Source organism: Microcebus murinus, chromosome 15 (assembly GCF_040939455.1).
Source record: "Microcebus murinus isolate Inina chromosome 15, M.murinus_Inina_mat1.0, whole genome shotgun sequence".
NCBI lineage: Eukaryota > Metazoa > Chordata > Mammalia > Primates > Cheirogaleidae > Microcebus > Microcebus murinus.
The window spans coordinates 74,399,186-74,422,110 of NC_134118.1; the positions used below are offsets into that span (position 1 = coordinate 74,399,186).

Genomic DNA, 22,925 nt, shown 5'->3' on the forward strand with positions numbered 1-22,925 from the left:
AGGAAGCTTTATTTTTCACTAACGGGAGGGCAAGCTGAGGCTGAGAGGAAATATTTGGAATCTGAGTTCCCAGGAAGAAATAAAGTGTATCAGCCTTTAAAGAGAGAGAGGCCGACCGGCGGCTCACGCCTGTAATCCCAGCACTCTGGGAGGCCGAGGCAGGAGGATCGCTTGAGGCCAGGAGTTTGAAACCAACTCGAGCAAGAGCGAGACCCCGTCTCTACTAAAAATGGAAAAAATCAGCCAGCCTACTAAAAATTAGAAAAACATTAGCTGGGTGTGGTGGTGGCACCTGTAGTCCCAGCTACTCGGGAGGCTGAGGCAGGAGGATGGCTTGAGCCCAGGAGTTGGAGGTTGCTGTGAGCTAGGCTGACGCCACGGCACTCTAGCCCGGGCAACAGAGCAACTCTGTCTCAAAAAAGAGAGAGAGAGAGATACAGATATACATAACTTTTGAGGTCGGAACCTAGTTCTTCTATTACACTCCTTGGAAACGTGTGTTTTGGCTCCCAGAGACTTGGACTTGCTGTGTGTTTACTCCAAGTCACGCACTCATTTTACCATGTCTCACCCCAGCAGAATCCTGAGTGTCATTACGTAATCACCTTAATCCATAAAGTAAGGATGATGTTTAAGAGGAATCTAGGAAAGGACTGAAAACTGAAGAGATGTTTCAGTATCCTTGTCCTAGATTGGAAACAGGAAGTTCCTGGCAGAGAGAGCTGCGGTCTCGGTCATCTAACGAGGTTTGCAGCTCATTATAGGCAGTAACCCAGCTGTTTTGGGATTCTGGTGTCTGTGTTCATGTGTGTCATGGTTTATAGTTAGGTCAAAATAGTCGCTTCACAGATACATGGCTGGGCTTCACATTTCAAGAGCAAATGAGGTTGAGAATTAGATAAAGTATTTAAAAAAAATATTAGTCTAAGGACCTGCTGTCCTGGGCTAAGAATCGGAATGTGCCCCTGAGTGATGCCTTATCTGCGGGACCTCTCCCAGGTGTCCCCAGAATGAACCACACATGCCACCTAATCAGGTTGTGTTTGATTCCAGGCTTGGTGACCCTTTTAACAGTGTGGCAAGAGACTTTTGAAGTCTCCGTAAATTGTTGTCAGAGTTGAACTGCTTGGTTCCAGATTAGATAAATACATGTCAATAGAAGTTAAAAACACGTCTGAAAATAACCATAAAGTTTGAGTTCAGAAACATTTTTAAGTATCTGGTAGAGAAAAGCACTGAGACATTGTAACTGGTAATTTTCACATTTTATTTTTCCATACTAAAAATAATATTAGAATAATTGTAATTAGATTCTAATTGTACGATTAGAATACATTTATCCCTGAACTTGTTATTCAGGTGTGGGGAGAGGGCTGTCGTCTCAGGTTAACTGTGTTCCTTTCTGCTTTTCTCTCCTGGATCCGGGTTCAGACTGCTCTGCCCTGTATTTACAGATAAGTGGGGAGAAGGGGTAAAAGAATGGACCCAAACCATTCCCCATACAGATAACCTCATCTTCTCACCCTGCCCCATCCCATTTCCTGCTATGTTTTCCAACAAAGTAAGGAAGGTAAATATGAGAAAATGCTGCAAGAGTCGGAATCTCTGGAACCCGGTGTCTTCCATGTAGAATAAGCTTTCGGTCAGGTGGAGTTTCGTTTTGTTCTTTCCTGTGTGTGCTGTGTGGTCTACCTTTATGAGACACGCAAGTTAAAATAAATTGATGCCGTAATTTTCCTAGCCTCGGGTCATTGTGTATTTGGCTAAATCTCCAGCTGAAGTGTTGGAATTTATGACGGGGCGTGGAAGGCCAAGTTTCGCCCCTGCTCCGTCTGAAGAGAGAGTGTCACAGACTGGGGGCGGGGCCGGCTGTTCATACACATTCACAGGACACTGAAAAGTCTCCGGATTGCTCCAAGCCAGTGTTTTCTGTCGGGGGAAGTACACTGGCTGAATTGGCAGCAGGGGTTCCTTGGGGACACCAGGAACTGCTCCTCACAGATGTTCTTTCAGAGGGCGTGGTGCTGTGGCAGGGTCGCCGCGGAGGCCGCCTGCCGGCTCGCCAGGGTGGGCGAGCGGGGGGGGGGGGGGGGGGGGGTGCGGGGCCGGGAGGTGCCTCCGCGCCCGTCCAGCTGCCTCTGCGGTGTCCCTGCAGAGCTCACTGCAGTAGAGCAGCTCTCCGTCGATTCAGTCCACAGTCCCCTGAGACCCTGGCCCCTGAGGTGCTCCTGGGATTGATTAAAAAATAATGTTGCTTTTGGTAAATAACAGACTTTTATTTTATTTTATTTTTGAGACAGAGTCTCACTTTGTTGCCCAGGCTAGAGTGAGTGCCGTGGCGTCAGCCTAGCTCACAGCAACCTCAAACTCCTGGGCTCAAGCGATCCTCCTGCCTCAGCCTCCCGAGTAGCTGGGACTACAGGCATGCACCACCATGCCCAGCTAATTTTTTCTATACATATTAGTTGGCCAATTAATTTCTTTCTATTTATAGTAGAGACGGGGTCTCGCTCTTGCTCAGGCTGGTTTCGCACTCCTTGACCTCGAGCAGTCTGCCCGCCTCGGCCTCCCAGGGTGCTAGGATTACAGGCGTGAGCCACTGCGCCCGGCCAATACCAGACTTTTAATTAGAATTAAAACTCACTGCCATGAGGGGAGCAAACAAGTAAAATACAGTGTAATCTGAGATACTTCAAAGGAAACTACGTGTTAAATCGCCCAGTGCTCGGGAGCAGTTTCTCCAGCTGTCTCAGACTTGTCTGGTTGCTCTTACGGAGAAATATCTGCTCCTTACGACTCCCGAGAAACCTGGCCCGCACCCCGGGTGCTGAGTGTCTAGGAGGCGGGGGTTCAGAAAGGCACAGACCGAAGACCCTGCAGCCAAGCCCGGCATCGTTTCTCAGGGGTCTTCCGGCTGCAGGTGGACGGGCAGACTGAGGTTAGTGGAAACGGAAGTGTTCCACGGGCTTCAGGACCTCATTCCCAGGGCAACGCTGGATCCTTTCCAGAGTGGGAGGTGGAGGGGAGGAAGAATTGCATTTATCAACGTGCACGCTCCTTCGTGTCCGGCTCATTTTCCATTTGATGGGTCTGTAATCTATTTGCAAGGCTAAAACAAATTGATATTAATTCATATCCAGCCTCTGAATATTCACATTGTTAGCTTGTAACTTTAAATACGATAGACTGTTCGTCGTGGATTCTCAAAATTAATGGCGTGTTACGTTGTGATTAACTGAGGTCATACAAGGATAATTTTTATCTCAAATATGAGAAACCTAGATAAACACTTATAATTCAATTGAATTAAACTCCCCAGTGAACATGTATTCAACAGAGTCATGCTCGAAGACAGGTGAGAAAATCCAATGCTATAATTAAGGAATTCTTTGATAAGAGCACAGTGTCTCTCAGATTGCTTATTTCTCTCATTTTTCACTAGGATGTGGAGTCACACAACATGGTTCAGTAGTTAAGATTGCAACCTTGGCCGGCGTGGTGGCTCCCGCCTGTAATCCTAGCACTCTGGGGGGCCGAGGCGGGATGGTTGCTTGAGCTCAGGAGTGAGAGACCCCGTCTCTACTAGAAATAGAAGAAATTAGCCAGGTGCAGTGGCACGTGCCTATAGTCCCAGCTATTTGGGAGGCTGAGGCAGGAGGATCACTGGAGCCGGGGAGTTTGAGGTTGCTGTGAGCTGTGATGAAGCCACGGCAGCCTAGCCAGGGTGACAGAGAGAGACTCTGTATAAAAACAAAAACAAAAACAGGGCAGCTTTTAAGCACACCTTCATCTTCCAGCCCTGCTACTTCCAAGCCAGTGGCTTTCAGAAGATCATTTAATCTAACTGTGCCTCAGTTTCCTCATCCTATAGAGTGGGGCCAGTATTGGTGCCCGAGTTGCAGAGGTGTGGTGAAGATGAGACGTGTCAACACGTGTCGTGGGCACGTTAAGTAAGGGTTCGTCATTAGCGGTAGCGTGTGCTGCTAGAAGCACACGTTTGTAGCGATGGGAACCGAGTGTCCCCGGCTGAACTCTCCTCTCTCCCTTCCCGCAGGAAAGTGGCAGATGCACGGCAGCGGCCTCCTGAACATCACCAAGGTGTCTTTCTCAGACCGAGGCAAATACACGTGTGTGGCCTCCAACGGCTACGGCACCGTGAACAACACGGTGACCCTGCGCGTCATCTTCACCTCCGGGGACATGGGCGTCTACTACATGGTGGTCTGCCTGGTGGCCTTCACCGTCGTCATGGTGCTCAACGTCACCCGCCTGTGCATGATGAGCAGCCACCTGAAGAAGACGGAGAAGGCCATCAACGAGTTCTTCAGGACGGAGGGCGCGGAGAAGCTGCAGAAGGCGTTCGAGATCGCCAAGCGCATCCCCATCATCACCTCCGCCAAGACGCTGGAGCTGGCCAAGGTCACGCAGTTCAAGACCATGGAGTTCGCGCGCTACATCGAGGAGCTGGCGCGCAGCGTGCCCCTGCCGCCGCTCATCATGAACTGCCGGACCATCATGGAGGAGATCATGGAGGTGGTGGGGCTGGAGGAGCAGGGCCAGAACTTCGTGCGGCACACGCCGGAAGGCCAGGAGGCCGCGGACGGGGACGAGGTCTACACCATCCCCAGCGCGCTGCAGCGCAGCGACTCGCCCGCGGCCGACTCGGACGCCTCCTCGCTGCACGAGCAGCCCCAGCAGATCGCCATCAAGGTGTCCGTGCACCCGCCGGCCACGAAGGAGCAGGCCGACGGCCAGGACGGGGCGCGGCCGGACGCCAGGGACGAGGAGGACACGGAGCCCTCGGCCGAGCAGTCCCCCGAGACCACCGCGGAGCCGTCCACGGACGTGACGTCCACGGAGCTCACATCCGAGGAGCCGACGCCCGTCGAGGCGGCAGACAGGGGGCTGCCGCCAGCTGCCCCCGAAGCCCCCGAGCCGGCGGTGACGTGTGACAGAAACACCTGCGTCATTTACGAAAGCCATGTCTGACACCCGCCCCGAGAAGCTATGCATATCGAGCACGCCGGGGGCTGCCCCTGCGACTCAGACGTAGACCGCACTCGCCGCTAAGCCTTACCAGGAGACTCTCGCCCTCAGCCAGGAGTGGGCCCGCCCGCGTGCAGCCCGGGGACCGGACGCCCCCGGGGGGAGGGACACGAGACTCGCCAGGGTGCAGAGCCGACGCTGCCGGCGGAAGGCGTCTTCTGTCCGAGCGGTGTGGGTTTTGCAGGCTGCTCTCGGCCACGTGCCTGCGTCGGGGACCTCCTTCTGGCGAAGAGCACAGCGCTGTGAGCTGCTCTTGGCTCCAGAGCCCTGTCCGGTGCACACGCATTGCTTTTCCTTTTAAACATTATAGGTCTGCTGCAATAGCAAATGCACGTACTGGGTCTGTTGCACTTTCTTCTCAGTTCTGATCACCTCCGCTGTTCCCTTATCACGGAGTAGTTGTTGTTATATTAATACTGATTGCTCTTTCTGGTTTAGCCCTTCTGCCATCTTTGTCCTTATTTCCCCTAGAACGTTTACCTCAGAGGCTCGGGCGCCGGTGCCAGGGCGGCATCCGCCCGTCCTTCCTGGCGTCCCAGAGTAGGTCCCGGGCTCGCTAGTTTCTCTCCCCCAGGCCTCTTTCCCCAGAAAGCTTTTTCTGTTTCCAGTGAAGCTGCTGTCGTGAGACTGAGAAACGCGTTGCCCCAGAATAGCACTTTAGTAGTCGAGGAAAAGTCGTGTTCCCCGTGCGGCTCCGAGAGCCTTTCCAGGAGCGGGCCGAGCTGCGGGGGAGTCGCCCTTTACGTTTGGGTAGCATCGTTCTCCGAATAGACTGATTCTTTACCTGGAGAATGTGTGGGTTCCAAGGACAGAGGGCTTGGCGGCTCCCCGCGGGCCTGGGCGCCGCGCCGCAAGGTGACGCAGACACTGGCTGTAGGGCAGCAGGCGTAAGGTCTGCGAGCCGCGCAGCTGGCCGCGGTTGGGGTGACGGCATGGGGCACGGTGCCACCAACTCTCGCGCCAGAGTTTTTGAACCACCCTTGAGCCCCACGAGAAAGCCGTTGCCTGCAGGGCAGTGTGGTGTTAACAGAGAGAGGACAAGGCCGGTCACCCGAAGGTTAGGCCCTTCCCCGACTGTGCCGACAACCAGCTGGCTGCCTGGCTCAGGGCATGTCTAGGCCTCAGTGTCCCTGTCTGTGCCACAAGGCAGATCGGATGAGCTCCACGTGCCATTTAAAGGGTTTCTCTGTCTCCCAGAACCAAACCATTACTGACATCCTTGCACTTTTTCACGCGAAAATTACCTTGAGCGTTTTTGCTATCGTCTCTGCACTCACCTGACGTTTCCATGCTGCACTGCTTGCTTAAATAGAGGGTCGGTGTGGAGAGAGCGTAGCATTTTAAACACCCTGTGTGGATCTTCTCCTTCCAAAAAAAATCATCAGGACTGCTCACTCCCACAGTTTAGATTTAGTCTTGGCGAGGACGAGTGGCGTTACTTTGTTTTCGCTCGTAAGCAGGGGAGACGGCAGCCTCACCGCAGCTGTGAGGGTGGCGGCCTCGCCAGGCGGTGGGGTTACCACGCCCGAGGTCACGTGGGCCACACTGGTCACGAGAGGCGGTCCACACGTTTAGACCCCACACTGTCACTGTCTGGGGAAGTGGCCCGGACAACTCCCTCCTTTCTCTGAGTCTTAATCTTCATCTGTAAAATTATTCAGGTAGTGTTCGAGGGCCTACGAGATCCCTCCCAGCCCAGACATTCTGTAGTTCTGTGGAAAGTTCGCAGTCTTCCCTGGTGAACCCCAGGGCCTGAGACAAGCAAAATCGGGAGCAAAAATGGGAACGCGAGACTGGGTGCTTGTGCTGTCCAGACGGCGCAGCAGACGCACCGGCTCTGCAGCTGCGGGCAGTGGGCTCGCTGTAAAGGTGGCCTTGGCGGGTTTGTTTATAGAGAACTAACTGGTGTGGAAGGTGACAGGACAGCTTGATCAGACGTCTCTTGAGAAGCAGTGAACTCCTGGCATCTGGGTAGATGTGCCTTGAGCGGTCCCATAAAGAAATCAGCAGTGAGCAATCGAGAGACACCGCGACTCCCGTTGGGGCTCTCTGGACTATGATTTTGTGTATTTGGGTTGCAGAAAAGTTTTATCTCCAGCTCTTAGAATCTAAAACCTTTTTGTCGTGGAGGTCCACACGTTCTCACGTGGGTTTATACGCCAAAGCAACAGCAGGGACTTTGAGCTCATTTTTGACGTTGTGTGGACTTTCCCCCCAGAACTGCTGTCCAGCTCTCATGCCGCCCAAACCCACGCGCAGGCTTCCAGCGTAGAAACAGCGGGAGAAGGAGGCGTGGTTTCCATCCAGACGTTATAATTGGCAGGCTCTTATGAAATGAGCAGAAATGTGTGACCAAAGAGTGTTTCCAGGTTGATTTTTGCTGCTTTAGACTGTGGGTGGGGGAGGGTATATAGATTTTTCAAAACATTCTCCTTTGTTAAGGCATCAGAATGCTGTCGATTCGATAACAGCCGGTGCAAAGGGAGGTTAGCTTACAGTAGGCATTTTCCCCTTCCAGAAATTCTACACTCGTCCTGTCCACCCTATAGCTGCTTTACAAAATAAGAGAGGCCCTCCCGCTAGAATATGGAGTGTAGAAGACCTCATGACTTCCGGCTGGTTTTTCAAAGATAAAGTGAACTGTTCGGCTTCCTAGAATCCACAGAAGCGTGTACATACCCGCGCACGACTCTCACCTGGGCGGTTTTAAAGGCTTAACACTGAATCCCGAGCCACGTCCTTTGGGTCTTAGGTCGTCATTCTTGAAATCAGTTTCTGCTTTCTGAGTCATCCTGGTCATATCTCTAGCAACTTCTTTCTTGAGATTCTGAAAATGACTCACGTGTGTGTGTGTCTATGTAATTCACTGAGATGATCTGTAAACTTGGATGGTATTTATTCTAAATAGGGAAAACAGAATTTTATATGGGAAAATCTATGTAATTTATAACGGTTTTGTTTTATATATTATATTTTCATATCTTTAGGGCACATCTACTATCCTCATCTTTTTGTATATCATACTTGGCAAAAAGAAATACTAATACTTGACTAAAATCTCTAGGAACCAAATGTGATGCGTGTGAGGTACAGCAATCGCTCCGAGAGTATCTGAATGTCCAGCCCATCCCGAGCACTCTGTGCCCGTCATCACATCCATAGCTATTCGTCTTGGATGCTTATAGGCATTTCTTTTTCACAGCTGAGGCTACAAGGCCTGACGTCCCCCACGTGGGTTCCGGAATCCCCTTCTCCTTGATCTCTTTTATTGTTGGTTTCATTTTTAATCGCACAAGTCTGTGTCGTCTGAACTTCCCTCTGAAGGTCAGATGTGCGATAACAGCAGTGGAAAGACGGAATGCATTTAACTCTGGCTGTGTAGACCATTGTAATGGACTAATAACGTGTTTTAAATCTAATGCTCGGATCATTATTTCCTGGTGATCTAGCATCTGCTCAGCTCTTTAGCACATGAAGAAGATGTAAGGTACAAAGAATATTTGAGTGTTTTGAACAGGCATGCTCTAAACGTGGCGCGGCCAACACAAATCTGCTGGGCTTTAGAAAACACCGGTCAGTCCCACCCACTGGAAGAAATAGTTTAGAAAGGCAAATCGGGTACCTTCTGTTATGCTGTTTGGAATACAGTGTTGTGTCAGTGCTAAGACTCCCAAGTGGCAGGCCCTCGGTGAACTGGGGACTTCCTTCCAGTGTTTCCTTTGGTAAGAAAATGGAGCTTTTAACTCATATTCCAGATACTCAGCACTGTTCAACTGCTGTTCTTTACGGATCTTTACATATCCTTTTGGTAGTCCCTTAAGTAATCCCCATTTCTCTCCTTGTTTTTTAAACTAAGTTATTAGGCTGGGCATGGTGACTCACGACTATAATCCTACTACTTTGGGAGGCCAAGCTGGGAGGATCACTTGAGCCCAGGAGTTAGAGACCAGCCTGGCAACATAGCAAGAACTCTGTCTCTACAAAATATTATTAAAAATTAGCCAGGTGTGGTGGTGCATGCTAGTAGTCCCAGCTATTCAGGAGGCTGAGGTGGGAGGATCTCTTGAGCCCAGATGTTCAAGGTTGCAGTGAGCTGTGATCACACCACTGCACTCCAGCCTGGACCCCAAAGTGAGACCCCCATCTCCAAAAAATAAACAAACTAAGTTATTAGTAGTCTTTAAATATCTACCAAATCTCATTGTATGCACACATATTTTGAGCATCTGTTATGGTCAAGACGTTGGTCATTTTTACACTCAGCTATTCATTTAAAAATTCTTAAGTAGATAACAAAGTTCATTTTCCTAATGACTGTTCTAGGGTTTAACCGTAAACCTAGGGTTAAGCCTAGGATTAACCAGGTTTGGATCAGACAGATCAGTTGTAGGGGGGAAATCAAATAAAACAATTGCTTATTATAGTCTGCAAAGGACTGAGCATTTATCTGTTATACAAGAAAATATATAAGGATGATAATGATCTTTGAGATTTTTTTTTAGAGGTGGAAATTATAAAGGGGCTAGTGCTAAGAATACTGCAATCAAATTGAAGCTAGAGTCTGTAAAAATAGAAAGTAAATAGTTCTAAGAATATTCTGGCATCAATCATTTTTACTTAACCAGTAATAGAAGCTTCCAAATGTGTCTCTCAGACACCGTGGAGCTGCTGACAGCGAGTGAGCGTCAATGGAGAGGCTTGCACTTCTTTTCGTTTGTTATATTTCAGTAGTTCTGGATGTCCTTTGTTAGAATTGGGAAATAAGATAAGAAAATTTCTCTGGGCAGAAATGTCAATCTGGTGATTTTTTTGGACAATAAAATGTTCACTTTTTAAAATTAATTTAAAGATGTAAACAAATGACTAATATATAAGTTGATATTATAGTAGCAAAAATCAAACAAAAAAATGTGATCCATCCTGTATTTTGATTGTTGCTTTAATAAAGGGTTTGCACAGGTGTTGTGGAGTGTGTTGTCGTGTCTCACCTGAAGTGACTGTAGCTGTAACTGGGTCACTCTTTCCAGTGATAGGGAATCTGTAGTCAACAATGTCTCTTAAGAAAAATGAAGTCATGTTTATGTCAAACTGCAAAATTTTATCCAAATGCAGAAGGCTTAATTCTTTCCTGACAAATTTTACAGCAATTTATTTCTATCGACAATGAGAAATTTGTAGCACATAACATCAAGCTTGCTGTAGAGAATCCAAGAAGATAGGAAACTCACACGCCCAGAACATTCCACAGGGAGAAGGCATCAGGAGCAGAACTGCCACCAGGCACCTGAGGACACCAGGTCCAGGCCAAATCCAAGGACATGCTCTGTAGGTTCCTTTGACAACAACGCAAGTATACAAGGGTTGGAGAGAATCACGCTGGCACTAATGGGAAAATTTAACAGTCGTGTGAGCACAAAAGAAGAAATAGGAAAGTTTCATCCTATCTAGGAAATTTTGGCTGGTCCATATTTTTAACACCCAGAACAACACAGCTGCTAATTTTTTTTTCTTTTTTGCAGTTTTTGGAATGCTATTTAAGCTTAAAAAAAAAAAAATGAAAGTTGATAGTCACAAAATTTTCACACAAAAAAATTTCTCACTACCCATATTTTTTCTACTTGTATGTTCTACATGAGCCTTAATCAAAGGGGATATACGAGTAAGCCTTAATGTTAACAAATGACTTTCAAAGAAGCACACAGTCCCCGAGTTGGAAAACAAGTTCAAGGTCACCTGATGTGCAAGTCTTTCCTGCAATGTCCCGGGCAACAGTCGGTCAGCGCTGCTTGAAAATCGCTGAGCCCCGTGGAGCCGCAGGCATACAGTAGTCCTGGCACGATAAAATGTACCGTCGGCGTAAAGCTAAAGTTACAAAAGCATTTATGGAAGAGGACGACAGATCACCTGAGCATAGAACTCTTAACAAAGCTAGGGCCTTCCCGTCGTTCGGCGAAGAGTTTCGAGACGCGTGTGGCGCTGGCGTAGGCTGGAGGCCGAGCCATTGGTGCCCCTGAGTTTGCCCGGCTGGCCCAGAGGCCTGCGGGCGCCGCAGACTTGGTCCACGTCCACACTGGCTGAGGCGAATGAAGACGGTCCTCAGGCTTGAAGAGGATTCCTGATGCTGACTACCAAGGTTTTTACATGAAATGGGGAAAAAAGTTTGAAGAAGGTAAAATAATTTTTTTTTTTTCTTGGAGACAGAGTCTTGCTTTGTTGCCCAGGCTAGAGTGAGTGCCGTGGCATCAGCCTCGCTCACAGCAACCTCCAACTCCTGGGCTCAAGCGATCCTCCTGCCTCAGCCTCCCGAGTAGCTGGGACTACAGCATGCGGCACCATGCCCGGCTGATTTTTTGTGTATGTATTTTTAGTTGGCCAATTAATTTCTTTCTATTTATAGTAGAGACGGGGTCTCGCTCTTGCTCAGGTTGGTTTCGAACTCCTGAGCTCAAACGATCCGCCCTCCTCGGCCTCCCAGAAGAAGGTAAAATAATTCTGTGACAGGCTGGGCGTGGTGGCTCAAGGCTGTCATCGTAGCGCTTTGGGAAGCCGAGGCGGGAGGATCACTTGAGGTCCGAAGTTTGAGACCAGCCTGAGCAAGAGTGAGACCCCGGCTCTACAAAAAATAGGAAAATAAGCAGGGCATGGTGGCGGCGTGCACTGGTTGTCCCAGCTACTGGGAGGCTGAGGCAGGGGGGCAGCTTGAGCCCAAGAATTGGAGGTTGCAGTGAGCTGGGCTGACGCCACGGCACTGTAGCCAGGGTGACGGAGAGAGACCCTGTCTCAAATAAATGTATTCTGCACGGCTGGCCCTGGCTGTCAGACGGCGTTCTGTTCCCTCCCTGCTGGCGTCGCCCCAGCGGTCTGACCAGCACCCCGCTGTCACACACGATGTGGGATGTGAGACACTTGGCTGAGGGGTAAGTTCCACGAGGAAATTCATCTGCCGTGTAGGATACGCTTCATCAGTTTAACGTGAGAGAGGGAAAATTTAATGTTGGTTAAATGTCTGAAATGATTTAAAACCAAAACGGCACAAAAACTAGGACCTGGCATCATATTTGTAGACATGGTTTCATCTGATAAGGAGAAATTCACAAGTGTTAGGGCCTCAGAAGATGTAATCGCATGGCCTACCTTCTATCCGAAAGAAACAGGAGAAAAATAACTTGCTACGAGGACTCTGTTGCTTGTTAGGTTTTTTTTGGTAATGTGCAGAATATAATTTTCCACATCAATTCAGCCTAAATCGTTTGTCCTCACAGTAACAATCGAAGTACATTCATGGTATTTCCGAACCCTGACGGGTCTTTAAAAATAAAAAATTCGAATTTAGGAATTCATATATTGTATTCTTGTATCATGTTAACTATTTTATTTTGCCTTCTCTCGTTTCCATAATAGATTTGCGGTGATTGAGCTAAATATATTTTAGTTTCTTTGAATCCTTTGAAATTGGTCATTGCTGTATTCCATACGAGCTCACAAACTCTCAACAACCCATCATACTTTATCAATCAAACATTCCACTCCCAGTCATGCCGAGTCAACAACGATTTGCCGTCTGGTTAGAGAAGGAGAGAGCAGCTGTGGGGTCCACCTTACGCTTCCAAAGGGGGGGTCCGCTCTAGCACAGGAATGAGGCTGTGTCATCGCACGGCGCTCACGGATAGGGTTTGCCGTGAAAAACGGCACGGGATCCCGCAGAACAGCACGTTTCCTCCAAGTCCTTACATGTGCGTGTGTATTTGACTTCTTAAGCTTTTTTGAGATTTTTTTTTCAACACCTCAACATAAAAACCAATGCAATAAGAGTTACAAACTTTCATGTTATTTTTCTCTATCAAATATTTACGTTCAGCACAGAACAATTCTAACAGAGTCACGATTTTCCTGTTTGAGATCCAAAGAGGATGCCCATGCCTTAGGACACCTCATTTGGATTCCGCCCGCCACCCAAATATAAAACCGGTCTCGCCGCGATCGTCACTGAGCACTGGGCGCTTGTCCACGAGGCCGAGGAAGACCGAGGACAGCGGTTGGAGGAGGAAGGGAGGAGCGTTTACTTTGCCGGCAGAGGAGGAAGGGTGGCAGAGCTTCCCATCTCAAAAAAAAAAAAAAAAAACAAAAAAAACAACAACAACCAAATTTCCTGCACACTCACAGAAACATAAAACTTTAACAGGACAGGCTCGGCTCCAGGCAGTTGCAGGTGACGGTTCTGATCGTCCCATCTGCACCAGGGACAGTCTCTGACCTCCGCCCAGGACCGCCCTGTTCCCAGTGGGCCGGGCCGTCTCCTGGGGCACAAATGATGAGAGTCCCACCTGCCCCTCCCAGCCACTGGCCTGCCGCAGGGACCCTGCTTCAGCGACAGAAGATGCTTTTGCCATTTTTTTCCAGGCCACTCCCTCTGTCACATGACTGGTGGCCAAGATGTGCGTGTACTCACGGCGCTGGGCGGAGTCCTGCGTGATGGGAACACGTGTGTGTCCGCTTATCTGTTGCGTGTGTGAATGTTGTCTTTCCGATGTGCCCGGGGCATAGGACACATCTTTAAATTAGGCTTTTCATTTTGAGATAATTGTGGATTCACGTGTGATTTTAAGAAATGACAGAGAAATCCTGTGTGCCAGTTTCGCTCAACAGTAAACATCCTGCGAAACCGCGGTGCTGCCCAGGTGTGGACGCTGCACTAATGCGGTTCCGCGCTCGGACTCTGGTTTACCCAGTTTCACGTGCACTCGTGTGTGTGTGCGTGTGCGTGTGCGTGTGTGTGTGTGTGTGTGTGCGTGCGTGTGCGTGTATGCATGCGCACGTGTGTTTGGTTCTGTGCAATTTCGTCACGCTGTGGGCTGTGCATCCTCCGCCACAGTCTAGCCCAGGAGAGTCCCCTCACTGCACAGGTCAGGAATTCGAGACCAGCCTGAGCAAGAGTGAGACCCCGTCTCCACTAAAAATAGAAAGAAATTAATTGACCAACTGAAAATATACATACAGGCCGGGCGAGGTGGCTCACCCCTGTAATCCTAGCACTCTGGGAGGCCGAGGTGAGAGGATCACTTGAGGTCAGGAGTTCAAGACCAGCCTGAGCAAGAACAAAACCACATCTCTACTAAAAATAGAAAGAAATTAGCTGGACAACTAAAAATACACAGAAAAAATTAGCTGGGCATGGTGGCGCATGCCTGTAGTCCCAGCTACTCCAGAGGCTGAGGCAGCAGGATCTCCTGAGCCCATGAGTTGGAGGTTGCTGTGAGCGAGGCTGACGCCACGGCACTCACTCTAGCCCGGGCAACAGAGTGAGACTCTGTCTCAAAAAAAAAAAAAAAAAAAAAGAAAGAAAGAAAAATGAGCACACTCTGCTTAATTAAATAACTGAAGCTTGTCGGGAACAAATTGCAGTGAGTGTGCTTTTCCACAGAAAACTGTGCCCATGTATCAGTTTTTTGGTGTCTTGATTTCCCATCACCTTAGAAGGACCTGTACAATGAAGACAGGTCATTTTCGAACAAAGGAAGAGACATCCATGCACTTGAAACCCTAGAAAGCCCGTGAGGAGCAGCGCGGAGGCAGCTGTAGTAGGTCCCACTGGGGGACTCTTGGACATCCAGTCCACACCCTACGCTGCCCTTGTTGTCAAGAGACGCAGACATAGAAGAAAGGCCTGGTTTCTACGCACCTTTCAACATCTCACAGCATCAAAAATACCTAGTTCTCACTATCCCTCCAGAAGTTTCCAAACTAAGGCCACAGAGTGGTCGAGGGAGGAAAATCACGAGTAAAGCTTCAGACAGCCTCTGTGGTTGATGCCGGTCTTAGCTGTCCTTGCGCCCTTCCCTGGAGCAAGATAGGGAGGACCTAGGGTAAAGTGTCCAGCACCCAGGCCACAACGAGCTTCTCCCAATTCCAATGTCACATTAAGAAAGCATTAACGGCCTTGGTGCAAACCTAGTGACAATCACCATGTCGAATATCAAAGTTAAGGCAGCCAGCCACAGAGTTGAGGGAAAGAGCCTCAGCTCAAACTCAGTGGAAGGTGCAGCAGGAAGATTCCTGAACAGGATCTCTGGGTAAGTTTGGAAAGGTTCTCAGGCAAAGGCATTCAAATGCCAGCAGGAAAGATTTATGCCTTCAGGGCAACTTCTTCTTCTGCAAACGTCTCTACCTGTAAATCTCCCACAGCCCCAGTCAGGAATTAGTCACTCCACTCCTGGCAGGAATTGGCTTAATCCTCTGACTCTCCCCAGCCACCCACTGACCCCAGACAGCTCGGGGGAACTGGAGTGTTGAACAGGGCAGAGGAAAGACAAGTGCTGACTCCAGGGAAACTTCTGGAGGGGCTGGCTGGCCGAGGACCTGCACAGCCAGACAGCAGCAGGAGTGCAGGGCTCTTGGAAGCACAGGTCAGCCGTGGCCCAAGGGAAGCCTCAGAAAGCTGAGAAATAACTGCTGCTTCGTACAGCTGCCCAAGACCAGCGTGTCCAGACGTCAGTGAATTTTTTTGTTATTTTTTTCACGTCACATCTTCCTAAGACATCAATGAATTTTTGAAATATGGCAAATAATGAGTGCCAGCTTCTGTAAATCAGTCATTAAGATCACAGAAAATTATGCTCAACGTAATTTCTAGTTAAGATACCCCTTCAGTCTGAGTGGTGGTTGTTAGGTTTGTTCCAGGTGGGAACCTGAAAAGTATGTAAAGGACAGAACATGGTTAATGCAAAACTTAGGCGTGTAAAACAACAGACACGGGAGTCTGGAGAGTCCCTGGACTTTGTGGATCCGAGAGACAGCTGCGCCAGCATCCCTCCCTCCCTCCCTGGTGGAGACCAGCCCATCCCTCCCTAGTGCTCCAGATAAGGACCAAGCCAGAGCAGAAGGATGCATGTGACTGGGGCAGGGTCGCAGGAGTTGGTAGTTTGCAAAACAATTAATGACAAGCAGCGGTTCTGGCCCACTTCCCCCCCCCCCCGAAAAAACCTTCTATAAAACCTAAGGCTCTCCCCTTTTCTCTCGTGGACTCCTTTTCACCTCCACCCAGATGCTCAAAATAAACAGCATTTTGCTATACACGAGGCTTCATGTGTCTCTCAGCTCCAGACTGAACATTTGGTGCCGACCCTGGGGAGGGCACACCGGGGGGGACACAACCTCCGGGTCTCTAGCAGGCGAGGCCAGGCTTGCCACTCGGGAAGCAGGAGGCAGCTTCGGCTCATCCTGGGCTCGATCCCGAATCCTGCCTTCCTCCGAGTCCCTGGTCATCTATAAGGTTCCACGGATCTTTTCGGAGCCGTGCAGGGGCCAGAGTAAAAGGTAAAACGCAGCCCCCTATGTCCCCCGCGGCTTCTCTGCCCGCTGGGAGGTGATGCATCTGCCCAGCCCTTTTGTTCTTCCCAGTCACCCCACTGGGAGAAGAGCCTATGGCTTCCTCCCCCTCACCTATGGGAAACCTTCACCGCACCTTCACGTGCAGCTTCTCCTCCGTGTGCTCTGAGCTTTCAAACTGCAGAACTTTCTGCCTAGTTTCACCTAAAGTTGTCTACTCTCTGTCTGGATATTTACGCGTCCGTGTGCCATGTGTGTGCAATATCTCACTACCAAAACATGTAAAAGAGCTCCAGCCAATTGGCTCAACGAAAAGCAAGCACTTACATCAAATTTTATCGAAAACATTAAAAGAGCTCGAATGCCTTTTGCTTCACGTGACCTTTGATGGACTAGTTTTAAAGTTGTTAGAGTTTAAATGTTTATGAAACTGTAGGAGCTAATGTCGGGAGACAAAAATTAGTAAGTTTGATCCGATTCCCTTTTCTCCACCCCAACCCGGCGCCCACCTGCCGGCAGGGAAACTCTCTGGATGGGATGTTCCAGGGGCCGCAGCACTCACAGCCCAGAGGCTCGATTTTGCTCAAGGGCTTCCCGGAACAAACTGGGCCTCCTTCAGCCCCTTAAATATCCTCTCACTGCTTCCACCCCTCCAGCTAAGCTTCTGGAAATCCCGGCCGAGAGTCATCGCTCAGGACTCGAACCCACAGGCCGTCCAGAACCTGCTTCCGCCCAGGGCGGCTCCCCGATAGCCCAGCCGGTCCCGGCCACCAGGCTCCGAGGACAGGGCCCCTTCCGCGCTTTGCCGCCTCCACGGGACAGCTCACACAGCAGGCGGGCGGCCAGTCCTTTGCAGCGCTGGCTTGCTGCTAAACCCCAGAGATAATAGCCTTACTGATGAGAAAGACCCCCACCTGTCACCTGGCGCTTCACCCACCTGAGACCCGCCCTCACGGAAGACCCTCACCAACATAATACTAACCTATCACCCGGCGCCTCAACTAACCTATCACCCGGCGCCTCAACTAACCTATCACCCGGCGCCTCAACTAACCTATCACCCGGCACATCCACTAACCTATCACCCGCGCCTCAACTAACCTATCACCCGGCGCCTCAACTAACCTATCACCCGGCGCCTCAACTAACCTATCACCTGGCACATCCACTAACCTATCACCTGGCGCCTCAACTAACCTATCACCCGGCGCCTCAACTAACCTATCACCCGGCGCCTCAACTAACCTATCACCCGGCGCCTCAACTAACCTATCACCCGGCGCCTCAACTAACCTATCACCTGGCACATCCACTAACCTATCACCTGGCGCCTCAACTAACCTATCACCCGGCGCCTCAACTAACCTATCACCGGGCACCTCAACTAACCTATCACCCGGCACCTCAACTAACCTATCACCTGGCACATCCACTAACCTATCACCCGGCGCCTCAACTAACCTATCACCCGGCGCCTCAACTAACCTATCACCTGGCACATCCACTAACCTATCACCTGGCGCCTCAACTAACCTATCACCCGGCGCCTCAACTAACCTATCACCTGGCGCCTCAACTAACCTATCACCTGGCGCCTCAACTAACCTATCACTTGGCACATCCACTAACCTATCACCCGGCACCTCAACTAACCAATCACCCGGCACCTCAACTAACCTATCACCCGGCGCATCCACTAACCTATCACCTGGCACCTCAACTAACCTATCACCTGGCTCATCCACTAACCTATCACCTGGCGCCTCAACTAACCTATCACCCGGCGCCTCAACTAACCTATCACCTGGCGCCTCAACTAACCTATCACCCGGCACCTCAACTAACCAATCACCCGGCACCTCAACTAACCTATCACCCGGCGCCTCAACTAACCTATCACCTGGCACCTCAACTAACCTATCACCTGGCGCCTCAACTAACCTATCACCCGGCACCTCAACTAACCAATCACCTGGCACCTCAACTAACCAATCACCTGGCACCTCAACTAACCTATCACCTGGCGCCTCAACTAACCTATCACCCGGCACCTCAACTAACCAATCACCTGGCACCTCAACTAACCAATCACCTGGCACCTCAACTAACCTATCACCTGGCTCATTAGCCACCTGAGACCCCACCCCTCGGACTGCCCCAACCTAATAAAAGTGGGAAAAATGGGGCAGACACTCCATGTGTCCTCGGGACCGCCCGCTACGCCCGTCCCCGTGCGGGTGCTCTATGACATCTCTGTCTGCCCGAAGTCCAAAAACCTCTCTACCTTCTCAGAACCAGGAGCTCTTCTCACCATGCCTCATCTTAACCTCTCACCCAAGGCCCTGGCGGCTCTACTTTCAACTCTCATTTCAAACCCTACATTCCCCACTCTCTAGTAACATTCGGGCCCTCACTGTCTCTCTCCAGGAAAACCCCATCCTGCCTCTTCTAACTTCAGGACCGTCCTTTTCCAACCCCCTTCCTTTCAATAAATGAACTCCATAAAAAGATCTCTATGCCCCCCCCCCCAGCTCAAAGAAGCTACAGAAGAAAGTTCTCCGCCCATTTCCCCAACTTCTGAGTTCGTTTTACATAAAAATTTTAACAAAAAAGGGGAATGTTAGGATGGCCTTTAATCTCCCAATTTTCTAATAAACAGCTAAAAGTCAGTTCTGAACTCTCCCTGCTCGTCTCTCTCTCTCTCCCAAAGGAGCAGGCAACCTGCCGGAACTGTTTTCACAGACACCTAGAAGAGCCCCGAAAAGAAATGTAAATCTTTCTCTTTACATTTCCTCCAACTCACAGCTTTTAGAATTTATTTCATAGTCTCAAGATGTTCCTGAAAAAGTTCCAGGACAGACTACAGGGGGGTGAACTCCAGGCCTTTGTTTCCTGCCCCAAACCAAATCTTGGGGGCAAAGATCACATCCCCTGCAGTGTGCCTGACTGCATTTCAAAGATGGCCAAATCTCCAAAGTCAGGAAGACAACAGCGCCCACTTCCCAGTCTTCCTAATGTTTACCCTTTCCCATGTCTTACCCTTCTTTTGCTTATATAGCAAAAAACGGTGGAATAATAGGTCTGTTCCAGGTGGGCACCTGAAAAGTATGTATAGGACACAATGTGGTTAATGCAAAACTTAGGCTTATAAAACAACAGCCACGGAGCCCGGAGAGTCTTGGTAAATCTGACAGACAGCTGCAACCAGCGTTCCCTCCCTCCCTCCTGATAGAGACCACGTTTATCTCTCCCTGGCTCTCCGGATAAGGACCAAGCCAGAGCAGAAGGATGCATGTGACTGGGGCAGGGTCTCAGGAGTTGGTCGTTTGCAAAACAATTAATGACAAGCAGCTGTTCTGGCCCATTCACTTCCCCTGAAAAACCCGCTATAAAACCCAAGCCTCTCCCGTTTTTTCTCTCGCGGACTCTTTTTCACCTCCACCTATCTGCACCCAGATGCTCAGAATAAACAGCACTTTGCTACACATGGGGCTGTGTGTCTCTCGGCTCCGGACCTGACAGTGTTGTGTCCACGGTGGTGTGAGCGTGGATGTGTAAGCTTTTTGGTCTAAGCTAGGCAGTATCCTGTTACAAAAACTGTCAAACCCTTTCCGAGAAATGTTTCATAGCGACAGCAGAGAGAAGGCTTTTAGGTTAAGTAGCAGCATTAAAGCATCTCTCAAATGCTTGTTTATTTGCAAGTGTGATAAGCTAATTAGGATACTTTATTTCCATTATGCTCAAAAATATTCTTCAAAGTTGTGACATGAATAATGTTGCTATTCTGTATCTTCCACTCAAAACTTGGGATTAAACCCAAAAATCTATAGATCATACTTCCATTGTGATGTTGTTTTATGCTGGATTACCTAATTGTTGTCAAAGCTGCAAGGGCGGGGCGGGGCGGGGTTCAGCCTAGGTCCAGTTACTCATTGCACAAAGACCCAATGATTGAGACGCAAAGAGAACTGCCAAGGAAGAAAGGAATTTCTAATACCACAGATGTCTTCTCAGGAGAAGGGGAGAAGCTGTCTGAAACCCATCTCTCTGGCTGGTGGAGATTGTGGGCTTAAAGCAGGGGCCACATGCCTTGGGGGTGGGTGGAGGGTAACTCACAGGGGCCACGTGCCTGGGGGGCAGGTGGTGGGTAACTCACAAGGGTCACGTGCTTGGGGGCGGGTGGAGGGTAACTCACAAGGGCCATGTGCCTGGAAACAGGTGGTATAACTCACAAGGACCACGTGCCTGGGGAATGGTGGGTAACTCACAAGGGCCACGTGCCTGGGGGATGGTGGGTAACTCACAGGGCCACGTGCCTGGGGGATGGTGGGTAACTCACAGGGGCCACGTGCCTGGGGGATGGTGGGTAACTCACAAGGGCCACGTGCCTGGGGGATGGTGGGTAACTCACAAGGGCCACGTGCCTGGGGGATGGTGGGTAACTCACAGGGGCCACGTGCCTGGGGGATGGTGGGTAACTCACAGGGGCCACGTGCCTGGGGGATGGTGGGTAACTCACAGGGGCCACGTGCCTGGGGGATGGTGGGTAACTCACAGGGGCCACGTGCCTGGGGGATGGTGGGTAACTCACAGGGGCCACGTGCCTGGGGGCGGGTGGGTAACTCACAAGGGCCACGTGCCTGGGGGTCGGGTGGTGGGTAACTCACAAGGGCCACGTGCCTGGGGGCAGGTTGTGATGAGTAACTCACAGGGGCCACGTGCCTGGAAGCAGGTGGTATAACTCACAAGGACCACGTGCCTGGGGGATGGTGGGTAACTCACAAGGGCCACGTGCCTGGGGGATGGTGGGTAACTCACAGGGGCCACGTGCCTGGAAGCAGGTGGTATAACTCACAAGGGCCACGTGCCTGGGGGATGGTGGGTAACTCACAAGGGCCACGTGCCTGGGGGATGGTGGGTAACTCACAGGGGCCACGTGCCTGGGGGATGGTGGGTAACTCACAGGGGCCACGTGCCTGGGGGATGGTGGGTAACTCACAGGGGCCACGTGCCTGGGGGATGGTGGGTAACTCACAGGGGCCACGTGCCTGGGGGCGGGTGGGTAACTCACAAGGGCCACGTGCCTGGGGGTCGGGTGGTGGGTAACTCACAAGGGCCACGTGCCTGGGGGCAGGTTGTGATGAGTAACTCACAGGGGCCACGTGCCTGGAAGCAGGTGGTATAACTCACAAGGACCACGTGCCTGGGGGATGGTGGGTAACTCACAAGGGCCACGTGCCTGGGGGATGGTGGGTAACTCACAGGGGCCACGTGCCTGGGGGGATGGTGGGTAACTCACAAGGGCCACGTGCCTGGGGGATGGTGGGTAACTCACAGGGGCCACGTGCCTGGGGGCGGGTGGTGGGTAACTCACAAGGGCCACGTGCCTGGGGGTGGGGAGTGGGTAACTCACAAGGGCCACGTGCCTGGGGGCAGGTTGTGATGAGTAACTCACAAGGGCCACGTGCCTGGGGGCGGGTGGTGGGTAACTCACAGGGCCACGTGCCTGGGGGTGGGTGGTGGGTAACTCACAGGGGCCACGTGCCTGGGGGTGGGGGGTGGGTAACTCACAGGGCCACGTGCCTGGGGGGCAGGTTGTGATGGGTAACTCACAAGGGCCACGTGCCTGGGGGCGGGTGGTGGGTAACTCACAGGGCCACGTGCCTGGGGGTGGGGGGTGGGTAACTCACAGGGCCACGTGCCTGGGGGCGGGTGGTGGGTAACTCACGGGGTCACGTGCCTGGGGGTGGGGGGTGGGTAACTCACAGGGGCCATGTGCCTGGGGGTGGGGGGTGGGTAACTCACAGGGCCACGTGCCTGGGGGCGGGTGGTGGGTAACTCACAGGGCCACGTGCCTGGGGGCGGGTGGTGGGTAACTCACAGGGCCACGTGCCTGGGGGCGGGTGGTGGGTAACTCACGGGGTCACGTGCCTGGGGGTGGGGGGTGGGTAACTCACAGGGCCACGTGCCTGGGGGTGGGGGGTGGGTAACTCACAGGGCCACGTGCCTGGGGGTGGGGGGTGGGTAACTCACAGGGCCACGTGCCTGGGGGTGGGGGGTGGGTAACTCACAGGGCCACGTGCCTGGGGGCGGGGGGTGGGTAACTCACGGGGTCACGTGCCTGGGGGTGGGGGGTGGGTAACTCACAGGGGCCATGTGCCTGGGGGTGGGGGGTGGGTAACTCACAGGGCCACGTGCCTGGGGGCAGGTTGTGATGGGTAACTCACAGGGCCACGTGCCTGGGGGCAGGTTGTGATGGGTAACTCACAGGGGCCACGTGCCTGGGGGCGGGTGGTGGGTAACTCACAGGGCCACGTGCCTTGGGGCGGGTTGTGAGGGTGGTGAGTCTTGGCCCGGGACAGCTGCCCAGGGGCCTTCAGCATCTCAGCTCCTTTGTCTTGCAGAAAATCCACCACTTCTAGGAAACAACTCAAAAGCTCAAAGAGTTGGTTAAAAGGGAAGATTACAAAAAACTTATAGGGGCTATTGAAATGTGTTCGTGTAGCTGGTTATGTAAGTTTTCCTCTCTTTTCCTTGTACACGATGTATTTCAA

At 51.2% G+C, this 22,925-nt stretch overlaps 1 protein-coding gene across 2 annotated transcripts in view; it reads left to right on the top strand.

Annotated features, from left to right (window-relative positions):
* MFAP3L (microfibril associated protein 3 like) overlaps window positions 1-5,378 on the top strand; it is a 39,905-nt gene extending 34,527 nt beyond the window's left edge. For both annotated transcript variants that reach the window (XM_076010721.1, XM_012770655.3), the window contains one exon: window positions 4,055-5,378. In XM_076010721.1, coding sequence (XP_075866836.1) covers window positions 4,066-4,989 — 924 coding nt within the window. In that variant the 5' untranslated portion in view covers window positions 4,055-4,065 and the 3' untranslated portion in view covers window positions 4,990-5,378. The remainder of the gene's footprint in view (window positions 1-4,054) is intronic.
* The last annotated feature ends 17,547 nt before the right edge of the window (window positions 5,379-22,925 follow it).